The sequence below is a fragment of the Coregonus clupeaformis genome, unplaced genomic scaffold (assembly GCF_020615455.1).
Source record: "Coregonus clupeaformis isolate EN_2021a unplaced genomic scaffold, ASM2061545v1 scaf1195, whole genome shotgun sequence".
NCBI lineage: Eukaryota > Metazoa > Chordata > Actinopteri > Salmoniformes > Salmonidae > Coregonus > Coregonus clupeaformis.
Window position 1 is genome coordinate 16,689 of NW_025534649.1, and position 27,447 is coordinate 44,135.

At 43.4% G+C, this 27,447-nt stretch overlaps 3 protein-coding genes across 4 annotated transcripts; all 3 read left to right on the top strand.

Annotated features, from left to right (window-relative positions):
* Nucleotides 1-243: 243 nt before the first annotated feature.
* On the top strand, nt 244-13,468 carry LOC121561302 (nuclear pore complex protein Nup133). Its single transcript, XM_041873894.2, has 26 exons — nt 244-458; nt 559-674; nt 801-904; nt 1,137-1,241; nt 1,517-1,648; nt 1,893-2,063; nt 2,162-2,317; nt 2,957-3,027; nt 3,156-3,303; nt 3,576-3,726; nt 4,098-4,255; nt 4,457-4,548; nt 5,033-5,202; nt 5,370-5,464; nt 5,750-5,974; nt 6,214-6,336; nt 8,005-8,104; nt 8,328-8,585; nt 8,847-8,980; nt 9,498-9,656; nt 9,848-9,983; nt 10,250-10,368; nt 12,369-12,449; nt 12,551-12,615; nt 12,860-12,948; nt 13,200-13,468. The coding sequence occupies exons 1-26, from the start codon at nt 331-333 to the stop codon at nt 13,334-13,336; spliced, it is 3,423 nt and encodes a 1,140-aa protein (XP_041729828.2). The 5' UTR covers nt 244-330; the 3' UTR covers nt 13,337-13,468.
* A 2,286-nt stretch (nt 13,469-15,754) lies between these two features.
* On the top strand, nt 15,755-20,005 carry LOC121561304 (actin, alpha skeletal muscle 2). The gene is made up of 7 exons (XM_041873896.2): nt 15,755-15,848; nt 17,659-17,798; nt 18,111-18,435; nt 18,548-18,709; nt 18,844-19,035; nt 19,136-19,317; nt 19,463-20,005. Exons 2-7 carry the CDS (start codon nt 17,670-17,672, stop codon nt 19,604-19,606), a joined length of 1,134 nt encoding a protein of 377 aa, XP_041729830.1. The 5' UTR covers nt 15,755-15,848; nt 17,659-17,669; the 3' UTR covers nt 19,607-20,005.
* An 863-nt stretch (nt 20,006-20,868) lies between these two features.
* Nucleotides 20,869-26,576, top strand: LOC121561293 (centriole, cilia and spindle-associated protein). 2 transcript variants are annotated; one of them, XM_041873885.2, is made up of 5 exons: nt 20,885-20,934; nt 21,089-21,150; nt 21,888-22,294; nt 22,939-23,300; nt 23,697-26,576. In XM_041873885.2, the coding sequence occupies exons 3-5, from the start codon at nt 21,931-21,933 to the stop codon at nt 23,874-23,876; spliced, it is 906 nt and encodes a 301-aa protein (XP_041729819.2). In that variant the 5' UTR covers nt 20,885-20,934; nt 21,089-21,150; nt 21,888-21,930; the 3' UTR covers nt 23,877-26,576. The 2 variants fall into 2 exon arrangements, with proteins under 2 accessions (XP_041729820.2, XP_041729819.2); XM_041873886.2 differs by lacking the exon at nt 21,089-21,150 and having other exon boundaries at nt 20,869-20,934.
* The last annotated feature ends 871 nt before the right edge of the window (nt 26,577-27,447 follow it).

Consider the following 27,447-nt stretch of genomic DNA (forward strand, 5'->3'; position numbering starts at 1 on the left):
AAGGCGAGAAATCTATTTTGTATTCTGTTTACTGCCACCCAAAAAACGACAACTAGCTACTTGCAAAAATCAATCAATCCACAATCAGTAATAATGTAATGCTGATTTTAATTGAAGGGATTATTCATAAATGACAATGTTATTCGTATAAAAGTCGTGTTCAAAATATGTATTCAATGGCACAATCTAGTGGACCAACTATGTACTGCAAATCAGATTTTTTATTTCATGACGTATATTTCATGCGCCTGAAGTTTCATATTGTGCGCGTAAAATAAGTAGAGCTGTCTGGAGTTTATTGAATATTGAGCATTTTGGGGCATAGCTACGATGTTTAGCCCTCGTCCCACCCCTAGTTCAGGCCGAAGGCAGTCCTCAAGGGTCACCGGTAGAAAGAGTCTCGCCGGTACACCTACAGGGCTTCTCTTTTCCCCACGTAGGACGTCGTTAGCAGCGCGGTGAGTGTCCATGCTCCATCATGCCATTGCCAACAATGTATCTTGAGGCACAGTCACTAGTGGAGTGTTTTTAAACAACTGCTCGCCCTCTCATTTCCAGATCAACTCCCACGCGTGTGCAGAGTTACTCAACTTCAGAAGCACTCCACTTCGATGTCCAGACGTTTGGCTCTTCTCTACCTGTCAAAGTCATGGAGGCTTTGACAATGGCTGATGGTGGGTCATTGACTCTTTCCTGTTATTATCTCTCTGCGAGTCATACATGCTGTAGAGGTCATCCCGATCAATGCAGTCTGGCTGATGCTCTCTTCTCCCACGGGTTCTGTGTTTTGTGTCCCTCAGCCGATGACCAGATCTCTGTGAAGGTGGATGAGAGTGGCTGGGCCTGGATGGTGTGTGGAGAGAGACTGATCATCTGGAAGATCTGTCAGACTGCTGTTGCAAAGGTACAGTTCAGTAGGTCACACCGTAGCAAAACGCTTTGAAATGGAACACAATATGAGTGTTCGTTATTGGGCAAGTCCAGGTAGAACCCTACCTCTTTGTGTCACTCCGTTTCAACACTGGATACCCAACCCTGGTTGATAATGATGAGATATGCAACGCATTGATACAGTGTGTCCTATAATAACAAACATGGAGTGCCAATGAGTGAACCTTCTCTGTTGTGTCTCCTAGTTGTCAGTATGTAAGGGCCTCCAGCTGCCCACTAGTGAGTTTGCCTACTGTGCTGATCTCATCTCCATATCATCTCCCAGCCCTCTGGAGACTGCCACTGTTCAGGTAATCAATTACTCTATTACTAAACTATTCAACCTCCAAATGTGTGAAGAGTTCCCACCTGTCTGCCTAATGACTTAACTGTTAGCTGTTGAGCAGCTAGCCTGAGTGCCAGTCTCTTTCTGCTTTAGCCTACTTGTTGTTGTCTTGACAAGGCGTTCCTGACTGAGTAAGCTGGCACCCAGGCTAATAATCAGGAACAAATTAACCGAAATTCCAATCAATTCACTATCAGTCATGGTTGTTTACTGTTGTGGGTCTTTGTTTTGAATGCACAGTCTATCTCTGTCATGGCGGTGGCTCCGGAGGGAACAGCCCGGTTCTGGCCCAGTTTGGCCCACGAGGGGAGTTACACTGAGACTGTGGTCGACATGGGCGAAAACCTCTGCAACTTTGTTGTGGCTGTCAGGGTAAGTTGTTACGTTGTGGATGCATTGTTCTAGTTTTGAATACAGCGCTGCTCCTTAATCACAGATAAAGGATGTTTAGAGCAGGTTCTCATTATTAGTTGATTGAGAATTACCAACAGATTGTGTGTAAAATTGTTGCATACAGATACATTTTGATCATATTTAGCTGATTAAATATTATATGCTGTTGATTTCATCCCTCCTTCCTCTCCTCCCTCACCCCACCATCCCTCTCTTCCCTCAGGGGGGTAGTTTCATCGTGTCCTCCTATAGGGGCCAGTTGTTGCGTCTCAGGGCAGACCCTTCCGGAAAGCTGCTGCAGAGGGCGCTACAGCAGGGTCAGGGGGTGCTTTCCGGCATCGGACGCCGCGTCTCCAGCCTCTTTGGCATGCTTGCCCCGCTCACCAACAACAATGCACGTTTCTTCTAGTGTAGTCCTATGAATCCCCAAAATAAAGTCATTAGTGGGTAATATGATGATAACAACTCGCATACCCTCTCCTCCCTGTATAGCTCCACAGTGTTCTGTGGGTGGGAGAGACAGGCTGCCTGTATACTCTGACCTCTTGTGGTCTCAGTAAATGGGAGGTGGATGAGGTCACAGAGCACCAGGTCCTCAGCTGGGACTCCAGCCGCGCTCTGAGGGAGAGTGTCGCCGACGCCATCTGGGTAAGCAGAACAACACTTTACATTAATGTTGTGTTGCGTTACTTTATGTCGGGTTGCGTTAAATCATGGTGCGTTACTTTGAGGTGAACTGTCCCCTTGAAGGACCACAACTACTGTATGGTTGTACGGGTAACTGCCAAAATAAAGGAAACTTGAGTAAATGAAGGGATCCAAAGCATGTGCTTCCTGAGTTAATCAAGGAATGAACGTACCATCATGCTTAGCCATTTTGGCTACCATGGCTAGAAGAAGATCTCTCAGTGACTTTGAAACAGGGGTCTCAAAGGAGCATAGGGGGTTTAAAGGGTGTGTGTGTGTCTCAGTCACCAGATCTCAACCCAACTGAACACTTATGGGAGATTCTGGAACGGCGCCTGAGACAGCGTTTTCCACCACCGTCAACAAAACACCAAATTATGGAATTTCTTGTGGAAGAATGGTGTCGCATCCCTCCAATAGAGTTCCAGACACTTGTAGAATCTATGCCAAGGTGCATTGACGCTGTTCTGGAGGCTCGTGGTGGCCCATCACCCTATTAAGATACTTAAGTTGGTGTTTCCTTTATTTTGGCAGTTACCTGTAGATTTGATGATTTGTCCTGAAGGCATGTCCTCTTTTTTTTCTCTCGCCATCAATCAGGGGTCAGAGAGCAACTATGAGGAAATCAAGGAGGGAGTAAACGTTACCTACATGGACATGCAGCTCAGCCAGTAAGTCGAACTGTCATCTAGGTTTCTGGATGTTTATTTATCCCAGTGCATGATTTGATGTAATAGTCAGCTGGTGACTGTGACCTTGTGTGATTGGACACACGTTTGACTATAATTGTGTGTCCCAGGGATGGCCTGGTAGTGTTGGCAGCAACCTGGCACCCTTCAGATTCCCCCTGCCTGGCCTACTTCTGCCTGGTCACCCTGCTGGACAACGGCAACAACATCTCTGAGGAGCTCTCTGTGGAGGTCACCAAGTACAATCCCCCCTTCCAGGTCAGTCTTCACTCAACCCTGGTCACTGTTGGGCTTCAACTGAAATGGTGTATTATGGTTCATGAAATGTTTGGGGCATTTTTAAATGAGTTTGTAAGTGGCAATAGGTTCCCTAAGTAGACTTGCTCTGAATACGCTCAAGGCTTCATGCATTTCTACATTTCCTGCTCCACAAAAAGGAATGCTATTTTCCAGTCATGAAAATATCAACCATATTGGTCTTCCTACAGTTTACATTTGTCTAATGGTTACTATAATGTTATTCCCCTCAGAGTGAGGATGCCCTCCAGGCCATGAGGCTGGTGTTACCACGGGCCTCCAGCCCTGCTGCCTTCCTGTACAACGAGGAGCTGGTGTTTGCCTGCTCCACCGGTACAGGCAGAGGAGGTCTACCTGAGGAGAAGATCCCCTTCAACACACCTGGTGAGAGACATAGATAATGGACTCAAGGTTAGAGGACATTGGTTGCCTCTCAATAGTTTAAAGTTGGCCCCTTTCCTCGTCTCCTTTTCTTAATAAAAAAAGAAGAGGAAGAATTTAGAGACTGTTGACATGCACCCAATGTTTTAAAATGAATGGTATTGATGACTGAATGGTGTAGATGGCTACAACAACAGCTGTCAGTAATTCATAGTTATCATAATAATATCATCAACCTTGTCTTTGTAGATCATTATCCATTTTCATGAATGGTCAATTTGTATTTCATGTATGATAAACAATGTATCTCTGTAAGATTTGACTTGACTCGCCTCCCATGTTTCTATTCTCACCGCCCTCCTTCATCTCTCCAGGTGACCATCTGCGTGGTGGGGGCTGCTGTGCCAACCTGCCAGTGTTCTTCTCCCAGAACAGTGGTCTGGTGGCCGTGGTGGCCAGGGAGAGTGCCTCCATGCTGCCTGAGACCATGGAGGACTCCCTCTACTCCTCCCTGGCTGGGGCCGGCCCTGAGGTAGGGAGTAGAGGCAGATTTGAATTTAAAATGAAGCAGTGCTAGGTCTCTAATATGGAACTGGGTCATCTGACTTGTGTGTATAATGAGATTACATGAAATTGGTGAACGAGCAATGTTGTTATTATTTTTACAGAATTGGTGAGTACACATTGTTTTATGACGTCTACATTATTTCTGAATTCACACATTGGTTTCAAGGCAACTGCTATGGAGACTCCGACTAGGATGGAGCCTGTAGCGCAAGAGGATAAAACCAAACTCCTAAAAGCAGCATTCCTGCAGTTCTGCCGGTAAGTCTGCAGAAAGATTGTGTGACGTTGGCCCCAATTGCTGAAGTTTGACTTTTATTGACAGTGACACAGAACTCCTTTGTGAAACAATGGAATTTGTTTGTTCCTCCCCTGAAAAGATGTCCCTGTGTTGAGGACGATGTGGATTTAGGTCTGTTTAATTACTTGCTCTCTGTGATTGCATCTGCCCTGTTGTTGGTAATCTAGAGCAGCTGTTACTGCCAAATGAGGATGCAGGGCTCTGTGAGAGTTGTTTACAGAAAGAGAGAGTGAGCGTTTGGTAGTGAGTGTTTGAAAGAGTGTACATGTAGACAGAGAGTGAATGGGGTGTGTACAGTTGAAATGAGTACCACTAAGCAATTATGTGAAATGATTTGATGCTTTTTCAGGAATTACCTGGTTAAATGATCGAAGCAATAAACATTGATACTATTGAGTTTACCTTATAATGTTGTGAGTAAAACATGACTGTTCTGTTTGTCAGGAATGATCTGGTGGGGGCCCAGACCATGACAGACGAGCTGTTCCCCCCGGAGGGGGACGGAGACGGGGAGGTGGGCGGGGATCTGGACCTGGTGGTGACCCGGATCAACCTGGACCTGGTGGACGACTACCCAGCCTCAGACCCCCGCTGGGCCGAGTCTGTCCCTGACGGTGGGAGGGAGGGAGGGAGGGAGGGAGGGGAAGGAGAAGAGAACAGAGAAAGAGGGAGAGAAATGTAGACAGGCGAAGACATGGAAACCTGTAGTTATTTTCTATCAAAATGATTGAATATATTGTTCCACATAGAAGTGACCTTTTGTCTGTGTTGTCGTTGCCAGAGAATTCTGGCTTCCCCCTGACCTCCCTCATCATCCTCCACCAGCTAGAGGACAAGATGAAGGCCCACGGCTGCTTCATGGACTTCCTGCTACAGGTGGGCCACCTGCATAGAAATATATTTCATTCTCGAATAATCCAGAATAATTCTAATCCTGTGGGCCACCTGCATAGAAATATATTTATATTCCGCTTAATCCGGATTAATTCTAATCCTATGGGTCACCGTGGGATTGGGCTTTACTACAGGGCTCCTCACAAATTCATGAATACAGATCGATATGTCATGACTGAGTTCAACAACCTTACCTCATTACTCCCCACCCCTGTTTCTTACTCTCGTCCACTTGCTCCCTCCCCCACTCCATCTCCCCTCCCCCAGGTGGGTCTCCTGGACCGGCTGGGCCAGACCGCAGTGCGCTCATCTCCCATGGCGACGCGCCTGTTGCTGTGCGAGCACGCCGAGAAGCTACAGGCGGCCATGACACTGAAGAACCACCACACCAAAAACAGCGAGCTGGTCAATCGCGCCATCCTCACTGCCTTGAGGAAGAGCGACGCAACCGTGTCCACTAGCCTCACGGCTGCAGACGTCTTCTTCAGAGAGGTGACAATGACCGAGATAATATCCCCAGCAGAGTTGGGGTCTGGTGACAATGACAGAGATAATATCCCCAGCAGAGTTGGGGTCTTCACACTATTCACATGCAATTTAGATGATTTGAGATTCCAATTCAAATCATCAAATAATTTTGTCAATGCCAAAACATTAGCTTTGGAATTGTGGGAAGCTTCTGTCTTATGCCTCAGGTGAGGTTATTAAGGTCTGTGTGAATGTTTGTGTAGGTGTCTCAGATCTCCTCAGTCTTTGAGTGTCTACTAGAAGAGGAGGAGAGGACTCTGAAGGAGAACCCTGTGGATTCAGTGAAGTGGGCTGAAGTGGTGCTCAGTGTCAACACCATCATCAAGGTACACAACACAATCCGTGCAGGCTCTCTGTATCCACATCCATATTGTTAGTCACGTATTCTCCCATGCATGTGTATGGTTGCCTTTTGATCATATGGTGTGCTATATATAAATATATACAGTACCAGTCAAAAGTTTGGACACCTACTCATTCAAGGGTTTTTCTTAAAAAGACATCAAAATTATGAAATAACACATGGAATCATGTAGTAACCAAAAAAGTGTTAAACAAATCAAAATATATTTTATATTTGAGATTCTTCAAATAGCCACCTTTTGCCTTGATGACAGTTTTGCACACTTTTGGCATTTTCTCAACCAGCTTCACCTGGAATGCTTTTCCAACAGTCTTGAAGGAGTTCCCACATATGCTGAGCACTTGTTGGCTGCTTTTCCTTTACTCTGCAGTCCGACTCATCCCAAACCATCTCAATTTGGTTGAGGTCGGGGGACTGTGGAGGCCAGGTCATCTGATGCAGCACTCCATCACTCTCCTTCTTGGTAAAATAGCCCTTACACAGCCTGGAGGTGTGTTGGGTCATTTTCCTGTTGAAAAACAAATGATAATCCCACTAAGACCAAACCAGATGGGATGGTGTATCGCTGCAGAATGCTGTGGTAGCCATGCTGGTTAAGTGTGCCATGAATTCTAAATAAATCACAGACAGTGTCACCAGCAAAGCACCCCCACACCATAACACCTCCTCCTCCATGCTTTACGGTGGGAAATACACATGCGGAGATCATCCGTTCACCCACACCGTGTCTCACAAAGACACAGCGGTTGGAACGAAAAATCTCAAATTTGGACTCCAGAACAAAGGACACATTTCCACCGGTCGAATGTCCATTGCTCGTGTTTCTTGGCCCAAGCAAGTCTCTTCTTCTTATTGGTGTCCTTTAGCAGTGGTTTCTTTGCAGCAATTCGACCATGAAGGCCTGATTCACACAGTCTCCTCTGAACAGTTGATGTTGAGATGTGTCTGTTACTTGAACTCTGTGAAGCATTTATTTGGGCTGCAATTTCTGAGGCTGGTAACTCTAATGAACTTATCTTGTCTTCCGTTCCTGTGGCGGTCCTCATGAGAGCCAGTTTCATCATAGCGCTTGATGGTTTTTGCGACTGCACTTGAAATGTTCCATATTGACTGACCTTCATGTCTTAAAGTAATGATGGACTGTCATTTCTCTTTGCTTATTTGAGCTGTTCTTGCCATAATATGGACTTGGTCTTTTACCAAATAGGGCTATCTTCTGTATACCCCCCTACCTTGTCACAACACAACTGATTGGCTCAACCGCATCAAACGCATTAAGAAGGAAAGAAATTCCACAAATTAACTTTATATAAGGCACACCTGTTAATTGAAATGCATTCCAGGTGACTACCTCATGAAGCTGTTTGAGAGAAGGGTGGCTATTTGAAGAATCTCAAACATAACATATATTTTGATTTGTTAAACACTTTTTTGGTTACTACATGATTCCATATGTGTTATTTCATAGTTTTGATGTATTCACTATTATTCTACAATGTAGAAAATAGTAAAAATATGAGTAAGTGTTCTAAAACTTTTGACCGGTAGTGTATGTCATGTTGCGTGTGAGGTTATATTTCTTGTGATGGCACAGTCAGTAATATGTGTATGTTTGTGTGTTGTATTCCAGGAAATGCTGCAGGCTGCTGGTCAGTACAGAGACACCAAGGCCTCACTGTACAGAGCCTCAGAGAGCGCCCCTGCTGAACCAGAATACATCCCATGGACCGGTATGTTCCCTGTTCAACACACACACTCATAATAATCTAAAGCAACTTCTTGTAACGTCTTGTCTCCTTTTATTAATGTCAACTGATCTGAATAGACAGGATAGGTGAAAGTGATATGCTAGATGCCTATCACTGCGATGGAGAAGAATTGAGAAGAGCCTCCCAAACATAAGACAATTGAGATGTGCCCTTAATCTCCAAACCTCTCTCTCTCTCTCCACAGCCTCTAGCGGTCTGGGCGGGGTGCGCACCGTCATCGCCCGCCAGCACGAGGTGATCCTGCGCGACGTGTACCCTCACGCCGACTCGGAGCTGCGCAACGGCCTGAACGAGCAGCTGGCGGCGCTGCTGGACGTGCTCCTGGGAGGCTACGTGGCCCAGCTGACCTCACTGAGACCGGGCCGGCCGGGCCAGCAGGACCGCTACAACACCCTGGAGATGGAGTACACGCAACGCCGCTCTGAGCTGCTCGCACCACTGTGTGAGTGGAGATTGAACGCAAAATACAGGGCAGCCATTTTGGCTTGAATATTTGGTTCCCGGGTGAAGCCATTTTGGATTATGAATAATTATTATCAGACATCAAGTCTGATTCCTTTCAGTGGGATTACACATTTTGTAGCTAAATGTAGCTGATATTTTTCATAAATTGTAAGTCTGACTGCTAATTGCATCCATTATAAAGGTATTATGTACACTTAAATAATATTAAGGATGTTACTAACTTTTCCTTGTGCTCCAGTGGAGCTGGGTCAGTACCAGTGGGTGGCGGCGCTGGCAGAGAAGTACTGTGACTTTGACATCCTGGTCCAGATGTGTGAGTTGACTGACAACCAGAACAGACTGCAGCACTACATGGCCAAGTTTGCCGACCAGGTTAGACTAAAACCAGGGTGGTGTTCATTAGGTGGAAAACTTTTGAAATGGGGAGGTACTACTTGAACAGGTCCAATAAAAACAGATTTTTGTTGTTGTTGCAAAATGTGTTGCTACTGTGTGCCATACTGAACACGGCCCAATTTTATCACTGGTGTTTTATCAAATCTGGCACTAACGAGGGATATGTGCATGTTACATTTCATTCATTTAGCAGATGCTCTTATTCAGAGCGACTTACAGGAGCAATTAGGGTTAAGTGCCTTGCTCAAGGGCACATCGACAGATTTTCACCTAGTCGGCTCAGGGATTCGAACCAGCAATCTTTCGGTTATTGGCCCAACGCTCTTAACCGCTAGGCTACATGCCGTTACTCAGACTGTAAATGTTACTCAGACTGCGCATGTAAATCATACATTGATACCCATTATGGGATAACATTTTTGTTATTTCTCAAGCTAAGACTAGAATTCCATAGATGCTGCGTGTCGTTTAATTTCCATGTCACTTCCTGTAGAACTTTGCGGACTTCCTGTTCCGCTGGTACATGGAGAAGGGGAAGCGGGGCAAGCTGCTCTCCCAGCCCGTCGCCCAGCACCAGCAGCTGGCCAGCTTCCTGCAGTCCCATGAACACCTCAGCTGGCTGCACCACATCCACGTCCATGATTTCAGCAGCGTAGGTGGAACACACAGTCACACACTCTCACTCACGCACACACATCAGTTGACCTTAGTAGCTAACTTGTGAACATGCCGCTTCGTATGAGAATACATTGTTTGGCAGCTACATAGTGTCGTTTCTGATGTTAATATAAACGGTGTTGCATTTGTGATATTTATTTGACCGTCTCTCTTTCTACTCTCCAGGCCCACAAAACCCTGTATGACCAGGCCAACATGGAGACACGTTACTTTGTGAAGAAGAAGACCCTGTTGGCTCTCAGTAAACTGACTGCCCTGGCATCAGACATGCCTGAGGCTGTGTTGAAGAAACGAGTAGATGGTAAGGGGCTACTTGAGATACTGCTGCTAAATTCTGACTCACTTAAATCATACATTATTGTCAATGGGAGTTATGAACATGTATTTTAAATTGGTATATTTTAAACTGTTTTATTATTTAGCCCTAAGACAACAGACATTGTTTGATGCAGGGTGTCCGCTGTAGGGTGTCCGCTGTAGGGTGTCCGCTGTAGGGTGTCCGCTGTAGGGTGTCCAATTGTCGAGTTCTGCAGGGATATCACCAGTGTTTTCTTTGTCATCCTACAGACATGGTAGAGCAGGAGCGGTTCCTGCTGCACCAGGAGACTCTGCCCAAACAGCTGCTGGAGGAGAAACAGCAGAGCCCAGACACCATGCCCCTGCTCAGCGCTCACAACCTTATTCATGTGAGAACACACATCAGTGGACTACACACACCTCCCTTACACTCACATTACCACCATAACCCAACACAGACAACCTTATCAATGCACCATTATAAACTGGGTGGTTCGAGCCCTGAATGCTGATTTTCTGACAAGGCGGAGTGTTGCACCGTGCCTAAGAACAGCCATTAGCTGTGGTATATTGGCCAAATACCACACCCCCTCATGCCTTATTGCTTAAGTAGACCACACACGCACAGTCGCACAACCAGTAACTCTCTACATACAGTGGGGGAAAAAAGTATTTAGTCAGCCACCAATTGTGCAAGTTCTCCCACTTAAAAAGATGAGAGGCCTGTAATTTTCATCATAGGTACACGTCAACTATGACAGACAAAATGAGAAAAAAATTATCCAGAAAATCACATTGTAGGATTTTTTATGAATTTATTTGCAAATTATGGTGGAAAATAAGTATTTGGTCAATAACAAAAGTTTTTCAATACTTTGTTATATACCCTTTGTTGGCAATGACACAGGTCAAACGTTTTCTGTAAGTCTTCACAAGGTTTTCACACACTGTTGCTGGTATTTTGGCCCATTCCTCCATGCAGATCTCCTCTAGAGCAGTGATGTTTTGGGGCTGTCGCTGGGCAACACGGACTTTCAACTCCCTCCAAAGATTTTCTATGGGGTTGAGATCTGGATACTGGCTAGGCCACTCCAGGACCTTGAAATGCTTCTTACTAGGCCACTCCTTACTAGGCCACTCCTTCGTTGCCCGGACGGTGTGTTTGGGATCATTGTCATGCTGAAAGACCCAGCCACGTTTCATCTTCAATGCCCTTGCTGATGGAAGGAGGTTTTCACTCAAAATCTCACGATACATGGCCCCATTCATTCTTTCCTTTACACGGATCAGTCGTCCTGGTCCCTTTGCAGAAAAACAGCCCCAAAGCATGATGTTTCCACCCCCATGCTTCACAGTAGGTATGGTGTTCTTTGGATGCAACTCAGCATTCTTTGTCCTCCAAACACGACGAGTTGAGTTTTTACCAAAAAGTTCTATTTTGGTTTCATCTGACCATATGACATTCTCCCAATCCTCTTCTGGATCATCCAAATGCACTCTAGCAAACTTCAGACAGGCCTGGACATGTACTGGCTTAAGCAGGGGGACACGTCTGGCACTGCAGGATTTGAGTCCCTGGCGGCGTAGTGTGTTACTGATGGTAGGCTTTGTTACTTTGGTCCCAGCTCTCTGCAGGTCATTCACTAGGTCCCCCGTGTGGTTCTGGGATTTTTGCTCACTGTTCTTGTGATCATTTTGACCCCACGGGGTGAGATCTTGCGTGGAGCCCCAGATCGAGGGAGATTATCAGTGGTCTTGTATGTCTTCCATTTCCTAACAATTGCTCCCACAGTTGATTTCTTCAAACCAAGCTGCTTACCTATTGCAGATTCAGTCTTCCCAGCCTGGTGCAGGTCTACAATTTTGTTTCTGGTGTCCTTTGACAGCTCTTTGGTCTTGGCCATAGTGGAGTTTGGAGTGTGACTGTTTGAGGTTGTGGACAGGTGTCTTTTATACTGATAACAAGTTCAAACAGGTGCCATTAATACAGGTAACAAGTGGAGGACAGAGGAGCCTCTTAAAGAAGAAGTTACAGGTCTGTGAGAGCCAGAAATCTTGCTTGTTTGTAGGTGACCAAATACTTATCTTCCACCATAATTTGCAAATAAATTCATTAAAAATCCTACAATGTGATTTTCTGGATTTTTTTTCTCAATTTGTCTGTCATAGTTGACGTGTACCTATGATGAAAATTACAGGCCTCTCTCATCTTTTTAAGTGGGAGAACTTGCACAATTGGTGGCTGACTAAATACTTTTTTTCCCCACTGTAAATCCACATACCTGCCACCACACAGACACACAATGACAATAAAACGCATACATCTATCCTCCCTGTCACCAACTGAACCCCAAAATGGACTGACCTCATTCTTCTCTTTTCTCACCAGCTGTATATTTGTGATGACAACCGACGAGCCAATGAGTATGACTTCAAGAAGGCTCTTGATCTGCTGGAGTACATAGACGAGGTAGTCCTCCTGCCGCTAGCATGAATCAGTAGCTCAGGGTTGATTTAATCAGGTCTGTTGGGGATCAGAGTTCACTGATATGGGCCATATTCTTGTTGCAGGAGGACGCGGTGGACATTGCGGGACTCAAGTGTGAGATCTTCTGCAAGGCCCTCAAGAAAGATGAGTAAGTACTGCTCAGTGGTCCTAATCGTTCTAATATCTCTCTCTTACTCCCTTTCTTGCTCATTTCTTAATTCCAAATTTGAAAGGATGTGATAGGTGTAAATACACTGTTTGACACATCTTACATTTTTGTTATTTGTTTACGTTGTCAATGCGCTTTATATAGTAAATGCAATTAATTAATAAGCATTATTGTTATTACGGTAAGTTTGCATTGAGCTTCGTTTCCGCTGTGTTGCTCACAGCTGGTCGTCTGCTGATGGGAATGATGACCCTCTGGAGGCAGCCAAGGACAGCATCTTTGTCAAGATCCTCCTCAAGCTCATACAAGAAGGTTAGCACTGCAGTAGCCATTTTGTCTCGGCGTCTGACCAAAGGAGTTCACTGTATTCTCATCAGTTAATTTCTTCGTAAACAACACATTTCAAAAGTTACTTGAGATATTTTGGAGATTGCTGAATTGTTATAATATTTTTGTATTAATTACAGAATATTGAAAAAGGTATTGAGTGTCACTGCTCTGTTTATTTACCTCTTTAAGACCATTCCAACCTATTCAGAATGTGTTCTCTTTTTGTTTTCCAGGCGTTCCTCTACAGACCTACCTTCCTGATGTCAAAGACCTTCTTCAGGTGGACGAGATGGAGGCTTTGAAATCAAAGCCCACTTTTGAGTTTGTCCTGCGGGCCAACTATGAACATTACCTGCAAGCACAAATCTGATGACCCCTGACCCCTTTCACAACTACATCTCCCAGGTTGCACTTGGTTTGTTCCTTACTTTCAATTTTTACTGTTTGTTTGACAAAAAGATAATGTGTTGCGTCTTCTAAATAAATTTCATATTTCCGTAAATGTTCTATTCTTTTGATTTTGGCTTTCACAAAAGACTGCTTTAAGTTTTTGAAAAACAAAATATATTGTTTTATTTTCTTACCTCAATAACCTGGAAAAAGGCAACATCTCCAATACAGCTATATCTCCTGTGATAATTGCTTGAGTAAAAGTCAGGAGAGTAAGTGTCATGGATTCAACTGGAGCTGTTAGGCTAGGACCAAATGGATGAAACAGCACACACCTCATGGAAAATATACCTATACTAACCGCTCAGAATTAACACAACATCCAACTCAACAACAAGCCACACTCATTGAGTAACATGCCATAATAGGCTATTGGATTTCTGCAGCAAGCCATTGGGTGGTGTAGCCTACATTGCCAACTGTATTGAGTTCTTGTTTAAATAGCGGGGCCTGACTCCTCAAGTGTCTCTCTCTCCAACCCTTAGAGGAGTCTGCAACTGATCCACTTTCACTGATGGCAGAAGCAGATGGCCTCTGTGTCTTGTCCTAAAAATAGAAAATGGAGGTTAAATTAGGGACATACACAATAAATGACTGCCACCGCCTTTATGGGGGGGGGGGGAATTGAAAGTTCAGTTGCCCTATATGGGGGGATTGAAAGAACTCCCTCAGAGAAAGTGTGCCAATTGCTTTTGATGGGCTTTCTAAGCATACTTTTTCAAACCTTGTCAATATTCTTGATTGACTATCTTGAGTAGTTGTCATATGGATGCTGACTAACTACTTGGTAGAAACTTTCACTGATCTTTGACAGTTTGTTTGTGTGAGAGCTCTAGGTTTGGTAGCCAGGCTTCTACTGAATATTTTATCACAGGACTTCCTGTTTGGCTTGTAGAATGCCTTCATGGATGGTGGGGGTTGTGTATAGTTGGTATGGATATTACATTTATGAGCCTGAGTATTGCTCCCATGTGGCATAGTTGGTAGAGCAAGGCGCTTGCAACGCCAGGGTTGTGGGTTTGATTCCCACAGGAGACCAGTACCAAAATGTATGCACGCACTACTGTAAGTCGCTCTGGATAAGAGCGTCTGCTAAATGACAAATGTAAGAATGTTAATATTGGTATATGAAGTAGGATATCCCATGAATTACAATAACATGCCTATCAAAGCTCAAATAAATTATAGGGACCAATGGAAGTTGGATGCAATTTTTTTAATGCAATTTTAAGCATTTTTTGTTTTACTAAAATAACTTTCCACAAGCACAATTAGTTGGATACCTTGGCAGTGATGAGTTGGACAACCATATCAGAGTTTATAGACGCTTTTTTAAAACACTGGGGCTACAAAAAAGGAATTATCCATGCCTTGGTGGCTGGCTGCAGCTGTTCGACTGCATGGCTAGGGTCTTATCTGCTTTCACCCACCCCCTGTTCAGAGAAACTAGACCATGGCCACTGTAGTCAATGCGGAAGTTACAAGTGACCACACAAGAAACACCCCCATCTCAAACTTGACACAACTCCCCCCCTCTCTACTTGCTGTTGTTGATGCTGCAGAATAAAGTCAGTGTTAAATCATGACCCTTGTGAAAAGTTTGAGAGAGTTCTTAATGGCAGAAAGTTTCAAACTTTTTGTAGAAAAATATTACTGTAGACTAACAGTTACACTTAAACACATTTTTGAGAGACAATTCCCCCCCAAAAGATGCTATACTTAAAATGTTCTTATCAATTAAAATAACATGCATCTGACAAAGAACCGGGTAAAACACACTGAGATATGCACTGTTTAACTTGTAGTGTTCCATTAAACAACCTTTATAAAATAGCACCTGCTCTAGCTGTAAAGTAATCAACATAAACCAATAAAATAACATTAATAGAATATTGGCTACCTTGACGAGATGCGCTCGGAAAGCAAGTCATTTGCAAAGAGAGATGAAAAAAATTAATAAAGCCACAATCAATATCCTTGTATTATTGAATGATTTGGCACTGCATGCTGTCATAGAACGAGGAATAAAAATGTGTGTAGTCCTGCGTCGAAGCGCGCCTGTGTTCAAAATGCCATGCAGGAGTCCGACGGATTACACCTCTCGGCTCTCCATACACGGGCCGAGCGCTACAGTTTGGATTCGGGACTACCTCTCCATATATGGACCGTCCTGCGCATTACGAAGTGCGACCCTGAGCTCTTTAGCGCTCGTCTACGGGAGTGTCCGGTGCGCACCCGTCCCAAGAACCAAATATGGATGGAGGGGTCGGGAGAATTCCTGTGGAATAGATGGGCATTCCTAATGGTTGTCAGGAGACGAAAAAAGGTGGATGGCGTCGGGTATATAAGGTTGACGGTGGTTGCTGTCAGTCCTTAGCTGGAACCAGCAGTGGTAAAGTTCTGCAACTGAGCTTCTTCTAAAAGAAAACCAGGTAAGAGAACGGGTCCGTGGAATATTAGACCGCACTGCTGCACGAGGGAACAGCATTGAGGTCAATACGAGGAGTGGATTTTTCTCTCTCTCTGGGACATTACATCATGGACTCTGGATAACGAATTAAACAAATCAAAGATAATCAACACAGTATTGTGACAGGCAGTGAAACTTGGCAGCCAACCTCCGGCTCAGTTTAACTTCTAGCCTACTTTCGTAAACTAAACAGATTTCACCTGGCTGTCAAATTATTATTATGATAATAGAAGAGATTTGATTGAATTTGATTTAATACATAAGTCTACCTGCATAATGTAGGCTAATGCATGCATGTTAAACATTGTTGATTTAATTTATAAATGATAATTGGTCTTTGAGATACAATTATTTCAAATTACATTTTGGTAGTTCATTTTATTTATTAAAATAATGTAAGATAAAATATTGAATAGGCCTACTGGATATTGGGAAACCTGTTATGTCAGGAGGTGAGAGCGAGAGAACTTTGTATTGAATCAAAAGTTCCTGGAACGACTGCATCACATGCTTATAGGCTACCCTATATGATAGGTTACCCAATATGTGTGTTGATAGTCGATCTATTTAACCAGATTATCGACAGGTTTATAGTGCGTTACCTGAAATCCGTATTAATAGAAAACGTATATGTAATGCAAAATGATTCCAGGGAACGATTTTTAAAATGTTTGTGGTCAATGTGTCATGTGTAGCCTAACGTTATCATGCTCACTTTGGTAAAATGACGCAGACTACAGTGTCAGACCACCGTGTCATATTTAAGCAATAAGGCCTGAGGGGGTGTGGTATATGGCCAATATACCACGGCTAAGGGATGTTCTTCTGCACAATGCAACGTGGATTGCCTGGACACAGTCCTTAGCTGTAGTATATTGGCTATATACCACAAACCCCCGAGGTGCCTTATTGCTATTATAAACTCGTTACCAACTAATTTTTTTTTGTCATACCTGTGTCATCCAGGAGCCAAACTCCCCGGTTTATAATTATATCTATAGCTCTAACCTGTTTATTTGAGGCGTCAAGTAGGCCAGGGTTTCTCCAACTTTTTTGCGTCCCCAATTCCTACTTTAGAGTGCGATAAATAAATACCATACAAGCAGTTTTACTATGACTTCTGCAGTGCATGGCCATGGGGCAGAGAACGAATTCTGCAGTATAAAGCTTAAATATTGCATTTATGTTGCAAACAAGATTTTGGGGCAATACAATAATAATTGAGTTGAAATGTTTTATCATTGATGGAGTACTGTGGATACCAATACCCCTTTGAGTCTCCCAGGCTCATGTAGTGCATCTAACAGGGGTGTCAAACTCATTCCATGGAGGGCCTAGTGTCTGCACGTTTTAGTTTTTTCCTTTCAATTCAGCCCTAGACAAACAGGTGAAGTGAGTTCTTTACTAATTAGTGACCTTAATTCATCAATCAAGGACAAGGGAGGAGTGAAAACCCGCAGACACTCGGCCCTCCGTGGAATGAGTTTGACACCTGAGTGTTAAGAACATAAATTGTGGACCCCACTTTGGGAACCACTGATGTAGGCAACCTAATATGTCTGATGGGATTCTCGGTCAACTCTCAGTGTAATGTTATTAATTCTGTGGGAAAATGGGCATACATGATGCATCAGCAATACATCCGAAAGTATCGTTTTTACGCACAGAATGTCGTTTTCACGAATAGAATGTCAGTGAGAGATCTTGTAGTAAGTAGGCTACTTACAGTATACTGTATGATAAACGTGTGTTCCTTTTGCACCTTGTCTCAGAACCCACCAAGATGTGTGACGACGACGAGACTACCGCTCTTGTGTGCGACAATGGCTCCGGCCTGGTCAAGGCTGGCTTCGCCGGCGACGACGCCCCCAGGGCTGTCTTCCCCTCCATTGTCGGTCGCCCTCGTCACCAGGTACGTAAAAGCACCACTCCTTGGTATGGATAGTTATGTGAATGAAGGCGCCATACCTTGTTTCATGATATAGCCTACTAGGATATCCAAAGTACAAACATATGCGTAAAAAGCATATTGGCAAATATGTACGAATTCAAGTTCAAAAATGCATTTAGGTATAGTTTACTAGTGCTAACGTGTAATGTGTCAGGTGTGACGTGCCGTTTTAGTGTCCAAGGTGTAGTGTACCGTTAGATTATAATGTGCAGTTGTTAGGCGTGTCGCCATGTCTTCGCGGGTGTCTCAATGGGCTTGTTCTGTCTCTTTCAGGGTGTGATGGTGGGTATGGGTCAGAAGGACTCCTACGTAGGAGATGAAGCTCAGAGCAAGAGGGGTATCCTGACCCTGAAGTATCCCATCGAGCACGGTATCATCACTAACTGGGACGACATGGAGAAGATCTGGCACCACACCTTCTACAACGAGCTGCGCGTTGCCCCCGAGGAGCACCCCACCCTGCTCACTGAGGCCCCCCTGAACCCCAAGGCCAACAGAGAGAAGATGACACAGATCATGTTCGAGACCTTCAACGTTCCCGCCATGTATGTGGCCATCCAGGCTGTCCTGTCTCTGTACGCTTCTGGTCGTACCACCGGTAAGAACTTGCCCTACGCGCGCCTTTTACGCACACAACCTGTTATTTGTATTTCAAGTTGTTGATGGTTGGGTTGTCTGCTTTACTGAATGGTGGTGTTTTCTGTGTTTAGGTATTGTGCTGGACTCCGGTGATGGTGTGACCCACAACGTCCCCATCTATGAGGGTTACGCTCTCCCCCACGCCATCATGCGTCTGGATCTGGCTGGTCGCGATTTGACTGACTACCTCATGAAGATCCTGACCGAGCGTGGCTACTCTTTCGTCACAACCGGTGAGCATGAACTTTTTTGTTTTTACACAGAAATGCTTGTTTGATCATTTTCAAGTATTAGAACGTTGTACGCACAAAAGCGCAAGACGCACGGGGATATACTTATACGCATTAACGGAAATGTCTCATTTCAGCCGAGCGTGAGATCGTGCGTGACATTAAGGAGAAGCTGTGCTATGTCGCCCTGGACTTCGAGAACGAAATGGCCACCGCAGCCTCCTCCTCCTCCCTGGAGAAGAGCTACGAGCTTCCCGACGGTCAGGTCATCACCATCGGTAACGAGCGTTTCCGTTGCCCAGAGACCCTCTTCCAGCCTTCCTTCATTGGTGCGTATTTGCCGTTATAGGCCTATAATATAATCCAACATAAAATCTTCGGCCTAAAGAGTGGTTAAATAATAATATTGATATTTGTACACCTGCACAGGTATGGAGTCCGCTGGTATTCATGAGACTGCCTACAACAGCATCATGAAGTGCGACATTGACATCCGTAAGGACCTGTACGCCAACAATGTGCTTTCCGGTGGTACCACGATGTACCCTGGTATTGCTGACCGTATGCAGAAGGAGATCACTGCCCTGGCCCCCAGCACCATGAAGATCAAGGTAATTACAAATAAACTATACTTTTACGCACACTAAAATAGTTATAAGAGATGCCATAGGTCTGCATAATTGTGTCATTGTCAATGTGTTACCTGTGTTACCTATGGTACCCAGTATCTAATCGTGCTTTTCTCACTTGGCATAGATCATTGCCCCACCTGAGCGTAAATACTCCGTCTGGATCGGTGGCTCCATCCTGGCTTCCCTGTCCACTTTCCAGGCAATGTGGATCACCAAGCAGGAGTACGACGAGGCAGGCCCCAGCATTGTTCACCGCAAGTGCTTCTAAATGCATTGTCAACATCTCGCTCAAGATCCAAGCAACAACGGCACACCGCCTTGCGATCAAGGGACAACTTTATACAACTGTTACATTGTAACAGCGAAAGCTCAGCAAAACGGAGAGAATGACGTCAACATCACGACGTGTGAGGAAAAAATACCAACATGTGAATGTAAAATGTACATAAATGTTATTTATTGATATAGTCCATCATTTGGTATTTTTTGGTGAGCACAGTCTGTTTCGGGGACAAGCAAGAGGGACAGAGGGTGACCACAACGTTGTTTTCTCTGGTTACCCGATATTGGCTCAGAAGTACGTGCCATCTGTACTCGAGGCAAAACATATAAACTACTAACCATCAAGAGATCCACATAGGAAATAAAAAAACATCTATTTTCAAAAGTGTTTCTGTTCTTTTGTTCTTTTGAGGTGCATTACAACACAATCAACACTTAAAATAGGCCTTAAAAAGTGCCTATATGGTGTGAGTTTTATGATGCGCAACTGTTAAAAACCCATTAGGGCAAAGATGAACTCCCTTTTTGGCACACAGCATCATAAATAGCCTACACATTATGAGACACTTTAAATTTGGATGCCTTTCAATGTTTTGAAGAACAAGGGCCAATATGACTGCCTGGAACTGGAAGGACAAACAATGAGCTCAAGTAGGCCTACAAGTGTTTAAATAAACTGTTCTTAACGTCCCTGAAGAAACAAACAATGTCATGGATATAAGACTATAAATCATTGAGCAGACCTCCTTTGTGATATTAACTCTATTTTATAATAATATTATAATATTATCAATGTGCCTAAAATACGAATTGTTCTCTCTAACTATTTATTTAACAAACATTAGCCTACATTTTATTGAAATGAGAGTGAATAATTTTATATTATGTGTTAGATTCAGACTAAACAATGACAGCATTCTTTCATCAAGGAGGTAGTCACAGCAAATCCTTGTTCACAGCAGAGCAGTTATCTTCTTTGTCACCAAATTAGGCAATTCGACTGCGATACCAATATGGATATTGACTTTAAATCACATGAGCAGGCTAATATATTATTACCTTTGAGGCTGGAGGAAAAAAACACATTACATTTGTATTTCCATGTATACTTGTTTCAAATAAATAAATAAAATAAAAGGATTACACACCTGTTGAAGAAATACACGCCTTTAGAATAAAATGCATCCGAAGAAGAGACGCGCGCCAGTACCATGCTGTTCCGGGCATGCGCACTGCACTTGCTATAGCTTTTCATGGAGAAACATCCTCTCTAATGCCAAGGTTGAGAGGGCTATATTCTGACGAAGATTCAAGGTAGAGATATGCGCAACAACAGGCAATTATAATGCAGGAATACTTTAAGTGAAAATTATGATGTTCTGTAATTCTCCATAATGAAGTCCGGGTGAGGGGTAAGCTTATAAGCGCCGGTAATAACCTGTTCTGGTCGTGTTTACAACCACTACAGTGCGCAGGTAGAAGCAAACGTCGACGCCACCAGCAGTGCATGTTTTCGTCACCATATTGCCTGGAAGTATTTACATTTAATAAATTACGTTTGGTATGTGGGCTAACAATAACATTTCAGTAGCGATAGACCCGTGCAAAGTGTTTTGATAAAGACGCCCGTATTGGCGTCTGCAAACAGTCTCGGATATTGTCGAGAAGCCTTCAAAAACAGTAGCTTCACGCCTCAATCATAAAGCAGGCTCGGTCATATTTATGCAACAGAAACAGCAGATAAACCACAAAACTGATTTTTGTCGTGGCTTATGTAGTTTATGTTGCAGAAAAGGCAAAGGGAAACAATTTAGGCCGTGGCTGGTTTATGCATGGGAATGCTCTTAATAAACTACATAACTAGGCTACATAGGGCCTACACTAAATAAGAATATTAAATTACTTAAATAAATTATCACCATCTATTCTGTTATAGTATTCTAGGCCTAAACAACATTGTAATAACGATGCTATTACTGCATAGACTATGTGTATATTTCTAGCGTCAGGTGGGCGTTATGGGGCGCAGCCTATAGATAGCCATCAGATGGCATGGGTTACTTTATTCGAGGGAGGGAAACGCCAACAGGTAATTCTAGAAGGCCCAGGTGCTCTGGATTCCTACAGGCTTTAGATGTGTGGCGGGACTGTCACCAGTAGCCTACAATGACACATTCCACACCAAATATAGAAACATAGGCCTAGTTACTGTTACATTGTAGGGGTATGTATGTAATAACACTTATCTTTTCTCCTCTCCTCCATAGTTTGTGAGCTGATCAAAATTGGACCAAAGCAATAACAGGAATCATGGTGACTAAGAAAATCCGTACAGAGTACATGAAGAAATTCAAAGAGCCGAAATGGGAGACGTTTTCCAAGTGCTACGAGGACTCAGTGAAGTACAGGTTGTCTAGGCGGGTGATGGAGCACGCTCACAAACCTCTGTGGTTCTGGGAGGGGTGGGATACCTCGACCGGGTCAGACTCCAGCGCCAGTGGGTGGTCGACCCCCAAGATGAGGAATAAAGTCGCGCCTTTAGACGTCAAACCTCAGACACCATCAGTGAAGTCAGAATCAAGGGAGAGCCCGGAACCGAAGCCTTCTTCTGTGAATGGGGAACCAGAATTGGAGGCCAAGGAGTTTACCCTCTTGGATGCACTACCACCCACAGGTATCTATCTTCTACTATTGCAAATACTTTTATACACCTGTGTGTTGATCCTATTGTAATAAGGCCTGCAGTATACTATGCTTTTGAGCTACAAACATAAAGAAAAAAGGTCTTAACTTGTTAGGTCTCTACACTGAGTGTACTGAACATTTAGAACCCCTGTTCTTTCCATGATATAGACTGACCAGGTGAATCCAGGTGAAATCTATGATCCCTTATTGGTGTCACTTGTTAAATCCACTCAGAGGGTGAATGGGCAAGACAAAATGTTGAAGGCCTTTGAGGAGAGCAGGTTAAAGAAGGCTTTGATATGTCTTGAGACCATTCAGAAGTAATGCGTGCAGACATTATAATATTTTTATGTTTGAATGGGGGAGATATTGTAGTAGGGTGCCAGAGCTGAGCACAGAGGACTATATGTGTCAAGAACTGCAATGCTGCTGGGTTTTTCACGCTCAACAGTTTCCCATGTGTATCAAGAATTGTCCACCAGTGGAACGCTTTTGACACCTTGTAGAGTCCATGCCCCGATGAATTGAGGCTGTTCTGAGGGAAAAAAGGGGGTTCAACTCAATATTAAGAATGTGTTCCTAATGTTTGGTATAGTGTACAATAAAACTACATCACTTTCTGCTCATTCAAAGAGTCTGTAATAGAGAACGGGGGCCTAAACGAACCAGACGAGGGGACAGTTAGCGGGTCAGTAGTACAAAATGGTCCAGCAGCTGAAACTCCACCAGATGAGGGACCAGCAGACAAGACGTCATCAGACGAGGAGCCGGTGAAGACTGAGCCTAAGCGTCGTCACCGCCGTCGTGTCCCTCGCTCAGAACCCTGTCAAAGGGACTGTTCCTGTGACGACATCAAGTCTGCACCCATCAGGAAGCCCTCCAGAGCAAAGAGCCAGCCCCCGACCATCACCACAGAGAAGGAGAACAGACGACCATCCTCCCGGCTCGACTGGGCAGAGAGACACGCGTCGTCTGCTAGGAGGTCTACAAATGAGGTAAGAGTGTGTGTGTGTGGGCATATGTGAGGTTGGGAAAATGCTTTGATATTCATTCCATTTGATGTTATTTCAGTACCAGACTTGCATTTGGTTTCTCAGGCGAGGGTATAATGATCAAAAAGGCTAACATTATAGGAATACTGGATGAAAGCTGTGTAGCTTATGTAATGCAGTATTACTGTGCGTCAAACATCTATTCTGGAAATAAGTTATTTCAGGGAAAATAGATAGGAGGCCATTTTGATCTTCATGGAAAGGATACCAGAGAAGCGTAGCTCATCATCCAACACTCCCCCCACAGAAACTATCAATAATAGAAGAGTGGTATGTATTTCGGAAGCACCTATCCTATCTCATTGCCCTAATCTCCCAGGGACCTCTCTCTCTCCGCAGAGTCGCACATCCGACGCATGCGTCCAGACCAGACGGGAGTCGGATAAACGCTGTTCGAATCTGGACCGGAGGAGGGCACAGTCCGCCGACCTGGAGAAGATACGGCGGTCGGAGTTGGCCATGGTGGATGACCGTTGGATGACCGAGTACATGCGCTGCTTCTCTGCCCGGTTGAGGTAGAGCAGAAGGATCATGGGTATTCCACCGCCACCGTCGACCATTCAATTTTTAACACCATGTTTGCTTATTGAGGATTGGTTAACAGAACAAAATGACTGGATTGGTTTAGACACCAATTAGGGCCCTGAGGTTTTCCTGTCCACATAACCTGACTAGGAAGAACTCAGGGCCCTAATCATAAGGTATGGTTGATTTGTTAGTTGCCCATATGCCACTTTTTTTCTTTCTTCCACAAGAGATGAAACAATCATAGTAGAATATAGAAAGATATGTAGTTATGCTTCGAGAAATTGGACTGGTTTGTGCATTTTTATGCTGCTTACTACAGAGTATGATTTGTACTGTATTATTATAAATTTCAAGCAAGATGATGGTTTTTACACATCGCTTTAGTTTGGTGGCATTTTTGACATTCTGTGTTGCTTATGTCAGGCTCTATCACAAAGGCAGCTGCATAAAATCAGAAAGTTAGATCAGGGGTATTCAACTGGGAGTACTGCAGGGGGTCCACAATAATAAACATAAAAAGCTACAGTAGAAAATAGGATAATATTTCTTTTTAATGATGTCACATTTATTTCTCAACTCCTAATATTGAGCAAATTACACTAATTGGAGCTAATTACACTCACTGGAGTATCTGACACACTGTAGGCTTTGACAAAGCACCCGCTGGTAAGCTTTCTTGTCTTGGACATTCATTTTAGCCAACACGTGGCAAAAATAAATGTTTGGAGTTACCTTTCTAGCTAATAGGCTATGAAAAACGATCTACCAAATCGATTAATTTAAAAATGTGGATTAATTCTCCTTGCCATTCACCTGATGATAAGACAAGACATGCAGGGGGGAAAAAGCTAGCATATGATGGGGGTCCCTGGGTCGCCGGTTTGCCTGGGCGGGGGTCCCTATGCAAGAAAAGGTTGAAGACCCCTGAGTTAGATGTAAGGACCAAACAATTATTGTTTTAGATATTACAGTATTTTTGAGCTACTAAAAGCCATAGCCAAGGGGATGCGGCATAGAGCTGCAGAGAAAGAAACTGTTAGCGGGGTAATATCCTGCATTAGCTTTATTGTATTTTGTTGCAAATTTCAATCTAAATCTAGAATGCATTCCAGAGGCTTGTATTGTTAATATTTTCATTTAAATGTAAAGCTCTTATCAACAGCACAATGGAAACTGTTGTAAAGTTGAAGAAAGATACTGTTAGACATTGTATGACATAGTTATTGCGCTCACACCTGTATTTCCTGTTCTTTATATCTTGGCTAGCCTCGAAATGATCCATCCTGATCTCGCGAGCTCACATTCTTTTCGCTACACAGATACAGAACGTAAGCACGCGAGATCAGGATGGTTCGTACGAGGCGCCATCTTGGTAGCTTCACCCTCCAATTTAGGGTTGTCTTATATTTTACAATCACAAACACTCACTGCCTCAAGTATTGTAGTAGACAGGCTGAAATTGCAATGTAACGTGGTAAAGAAATGCCCTAATGTGCTACATCACCAAATACGCTTTTTAGAGTATGTCACTCACACCATCGTCTTTGACAAGTTTTCGTAGATTTACTTATTTGATGGTTATTCATACTGAATTGTGATGTCAGTACCAATTTATGTATCTGTAATTGAAAATTAGGGCTATTTTGATAGAAATGAAGTGTTGTATTTGAAATATAGGTTGTTGTGGGTTGTGATTAATGCTCAGTTTACATACATTTCCTATTTTATGCTATGCTTATACAGAGTACTATTCACTCAGAATGTTTTTACTCAGAATGTATACTTTTACATTTCACTTTCACCAAATCATTCACTTTCACCTCTATCTTAGCTTAGGAACGGTTCCGTTGGAATGAAGTTTCCAGAACGTCTCACAGGGAACCTTGTTGGACACCAGCAGTTTTTTTGAGTGTTGAAATGGGTGTGGCTTTAATTGACTAATGCGTGTACAATCTGATGAGACTTCCCTTGTGTCCGCCAGAGGGGAGTCTTTAGTGTGTGTGGTTGGTTGTGGTTGTAGAGGCAGAGAGAGCTCACTGTTAAGAAGATTAGACTGGCATTATCTTACGGTCATCTTTATTCAGAGTGGTCAAAGATCCATTGGTGGTCATGTGACACCTCCCTCCTATGTCATCATGGGTTGGCAAAACAACCCAGTAATTCTTTACTTGAACATTACATTATAAGAAGTCATAGGATTTTATGTCAGGTTATGACTAAGTCATGAAAACTGAAGAGCTGGCTGCTTAAATCACAGACAGGTTTGAGTAAATTGTCTGTGTATTCATTGTCCTTTAAAACATTCCTTTATGAATATGTTCATTCCAAGAACCATCTCTCAGGAAGGAATAAGAGACGCTAATGATTTGTCTAAAGGCTTACTGTAACTACAATGTGAGGAAATGTGATGGACTGTTTCAGGGGCTTGGAACACACTTTTTCAAAACTAAATGTATTGTTTTATATAGGATATTAATTGTTTGAGCTCTCTGAACAAAGCTTTGAGTTATCTTTATGTGTGGATTTGATTTGCATAAGATATTATTTGACCAAAAGTGATATATGTCTCATACAATAGTATATATAACCATGTTTGTGTTTGATTTAAACAGATGTTTACATTTTTGATCACTGTATTTGTATTTGAAAACATGCACAAGTATATATATTTTTGTCCACTTTGAAACATTGTTGTGAATTAAAATCATATTTGAATAGTTGAGTTGTTTGCTTTTGTTTATGTTTATATAGGCATTTAAAAAACAACAACACTGTGATGTATTTTTGAATGACCCATAAAGACACAATTTGATCAATTAATACCAGTGATATTATACATGATTTGTTTTAATTAGATTTCACTCCTAACCTAGGTGACATACTTAGGGTATTTTAGGGTATTTCAACCTACAGCCCTTTCTACACTGTTGCTCTGAGGTCTATCTGATGTCACTGTCCAGCATTGGCACCAGGGTTAAGAGTAGAGTAATCAATGGATAGTATCCTGCTACCTCAGTGACTGCAAACGGCTGCCATCTATCCAGGCCTGAAAAGTTACAAAATCTGTGTTGGGCATGGTGCCACATGCAAGGCATTTGTCCTTGGTGCCTTGTAGAGCACCCTGTCTGTCACTTAACTGCCAGGTATGTGTCCCACTAGCCTCTGCCACGTCCCCAACAACCGGATGTTCCTGTTTTCAGCGGAAAGGGAAAGAGAGCCAGTGACGCAACTTCCGCTTTTGGACGTTAACAAGGTGACACTCCGTCTTAACTCCTCCTCCACATTTACTGGATTGGTTGACAGTGCAGAAGAGAACCTCCCCCGACAGTTGTTTTTTCTCCTCGTCAAGACCATTATGTAGGGATCTAGTTTCAGGCGTTTCTTTCATGTATGCTACGTTAATGTCCCACCAACTTCCATCAATGTGAGAAATATATAACTAGTTGTTTTAGTCAAAACAGTACTCCAATTTACTACCATGTTGATCCGTTAGTGAGGTATTGTGATATTCTGAGACACTCCATCATGACTACAACTACATTGTCACTTTTCTCTATTAGTT

Excerpts from the sequence above, each read along its gene's own strand:
- LOC121561302 (XM_041873894.2), top strand. The coding sequence starts at position 331 with ATGTTTAGCCCTCGTCCCACCCCTAGTTCAGGCCGAAGGCAGTCCTCA. Across the intron at positions 3,727-4,097 it reads GATCCCCTTCAACACACCTG|GTGACCATCTGCGTGGTGGG; the intron begins GTGAGAGACATA and ends TCATCTCTCCAG. Across the intron at positions 12,616-12,859 it reads AAGGCCCTCAAGAAAGATGA|CTGGTCGTCTGCTGATGGGA; the intron begins GTAAGTACTGCT and ends TGTTGCTCACAG.
- LOC121561304 (XM_041873896.2), top strand. The coding sequence starts at position 17,670 with ATGTGTGACGACGACGAGACTACCGCTCTTGTGTGCGACAATGGCTCC. Across the intron at positions 18,710-18,843 it reads CTACTCTTTCGTCACAACCG|CCGAGCGTGAGATCGTGCGT; the intron begins GTGAGCATGAAC and ends GTCTCATTTCAG. Across the intron at positions 19,318-19,462 it reads CCAGCACCATGAAGATCAAG|ATCATTGCCCCACCTGAGCG; the intron begins GTAATTACAAAT and ends CACTTGGCATAG.
- LOC121561293 (XM_041873886.2), top strand. The coding sequence starts at position 21,931 with ATGGTGACTAAGAAAATCCGTACAGAGTACATGAAGAAATTCAAAGAG. Across the intron at positions 22,295-22,938 it reads GGATGCACTACCACCCACAG|AGTCTGTAATAGAGAACGGG; the intron begins GTATCTATCTTC and ends GCTCATTCAAAG. Across the intron at positions 23,301-23,696 it reads CTAGGAGGTCTACAAATGAG|AGTCGCACATCCGACGCATG; the intron begins GTAAGAGTGTGT and ends CTCTCTCCGCAG.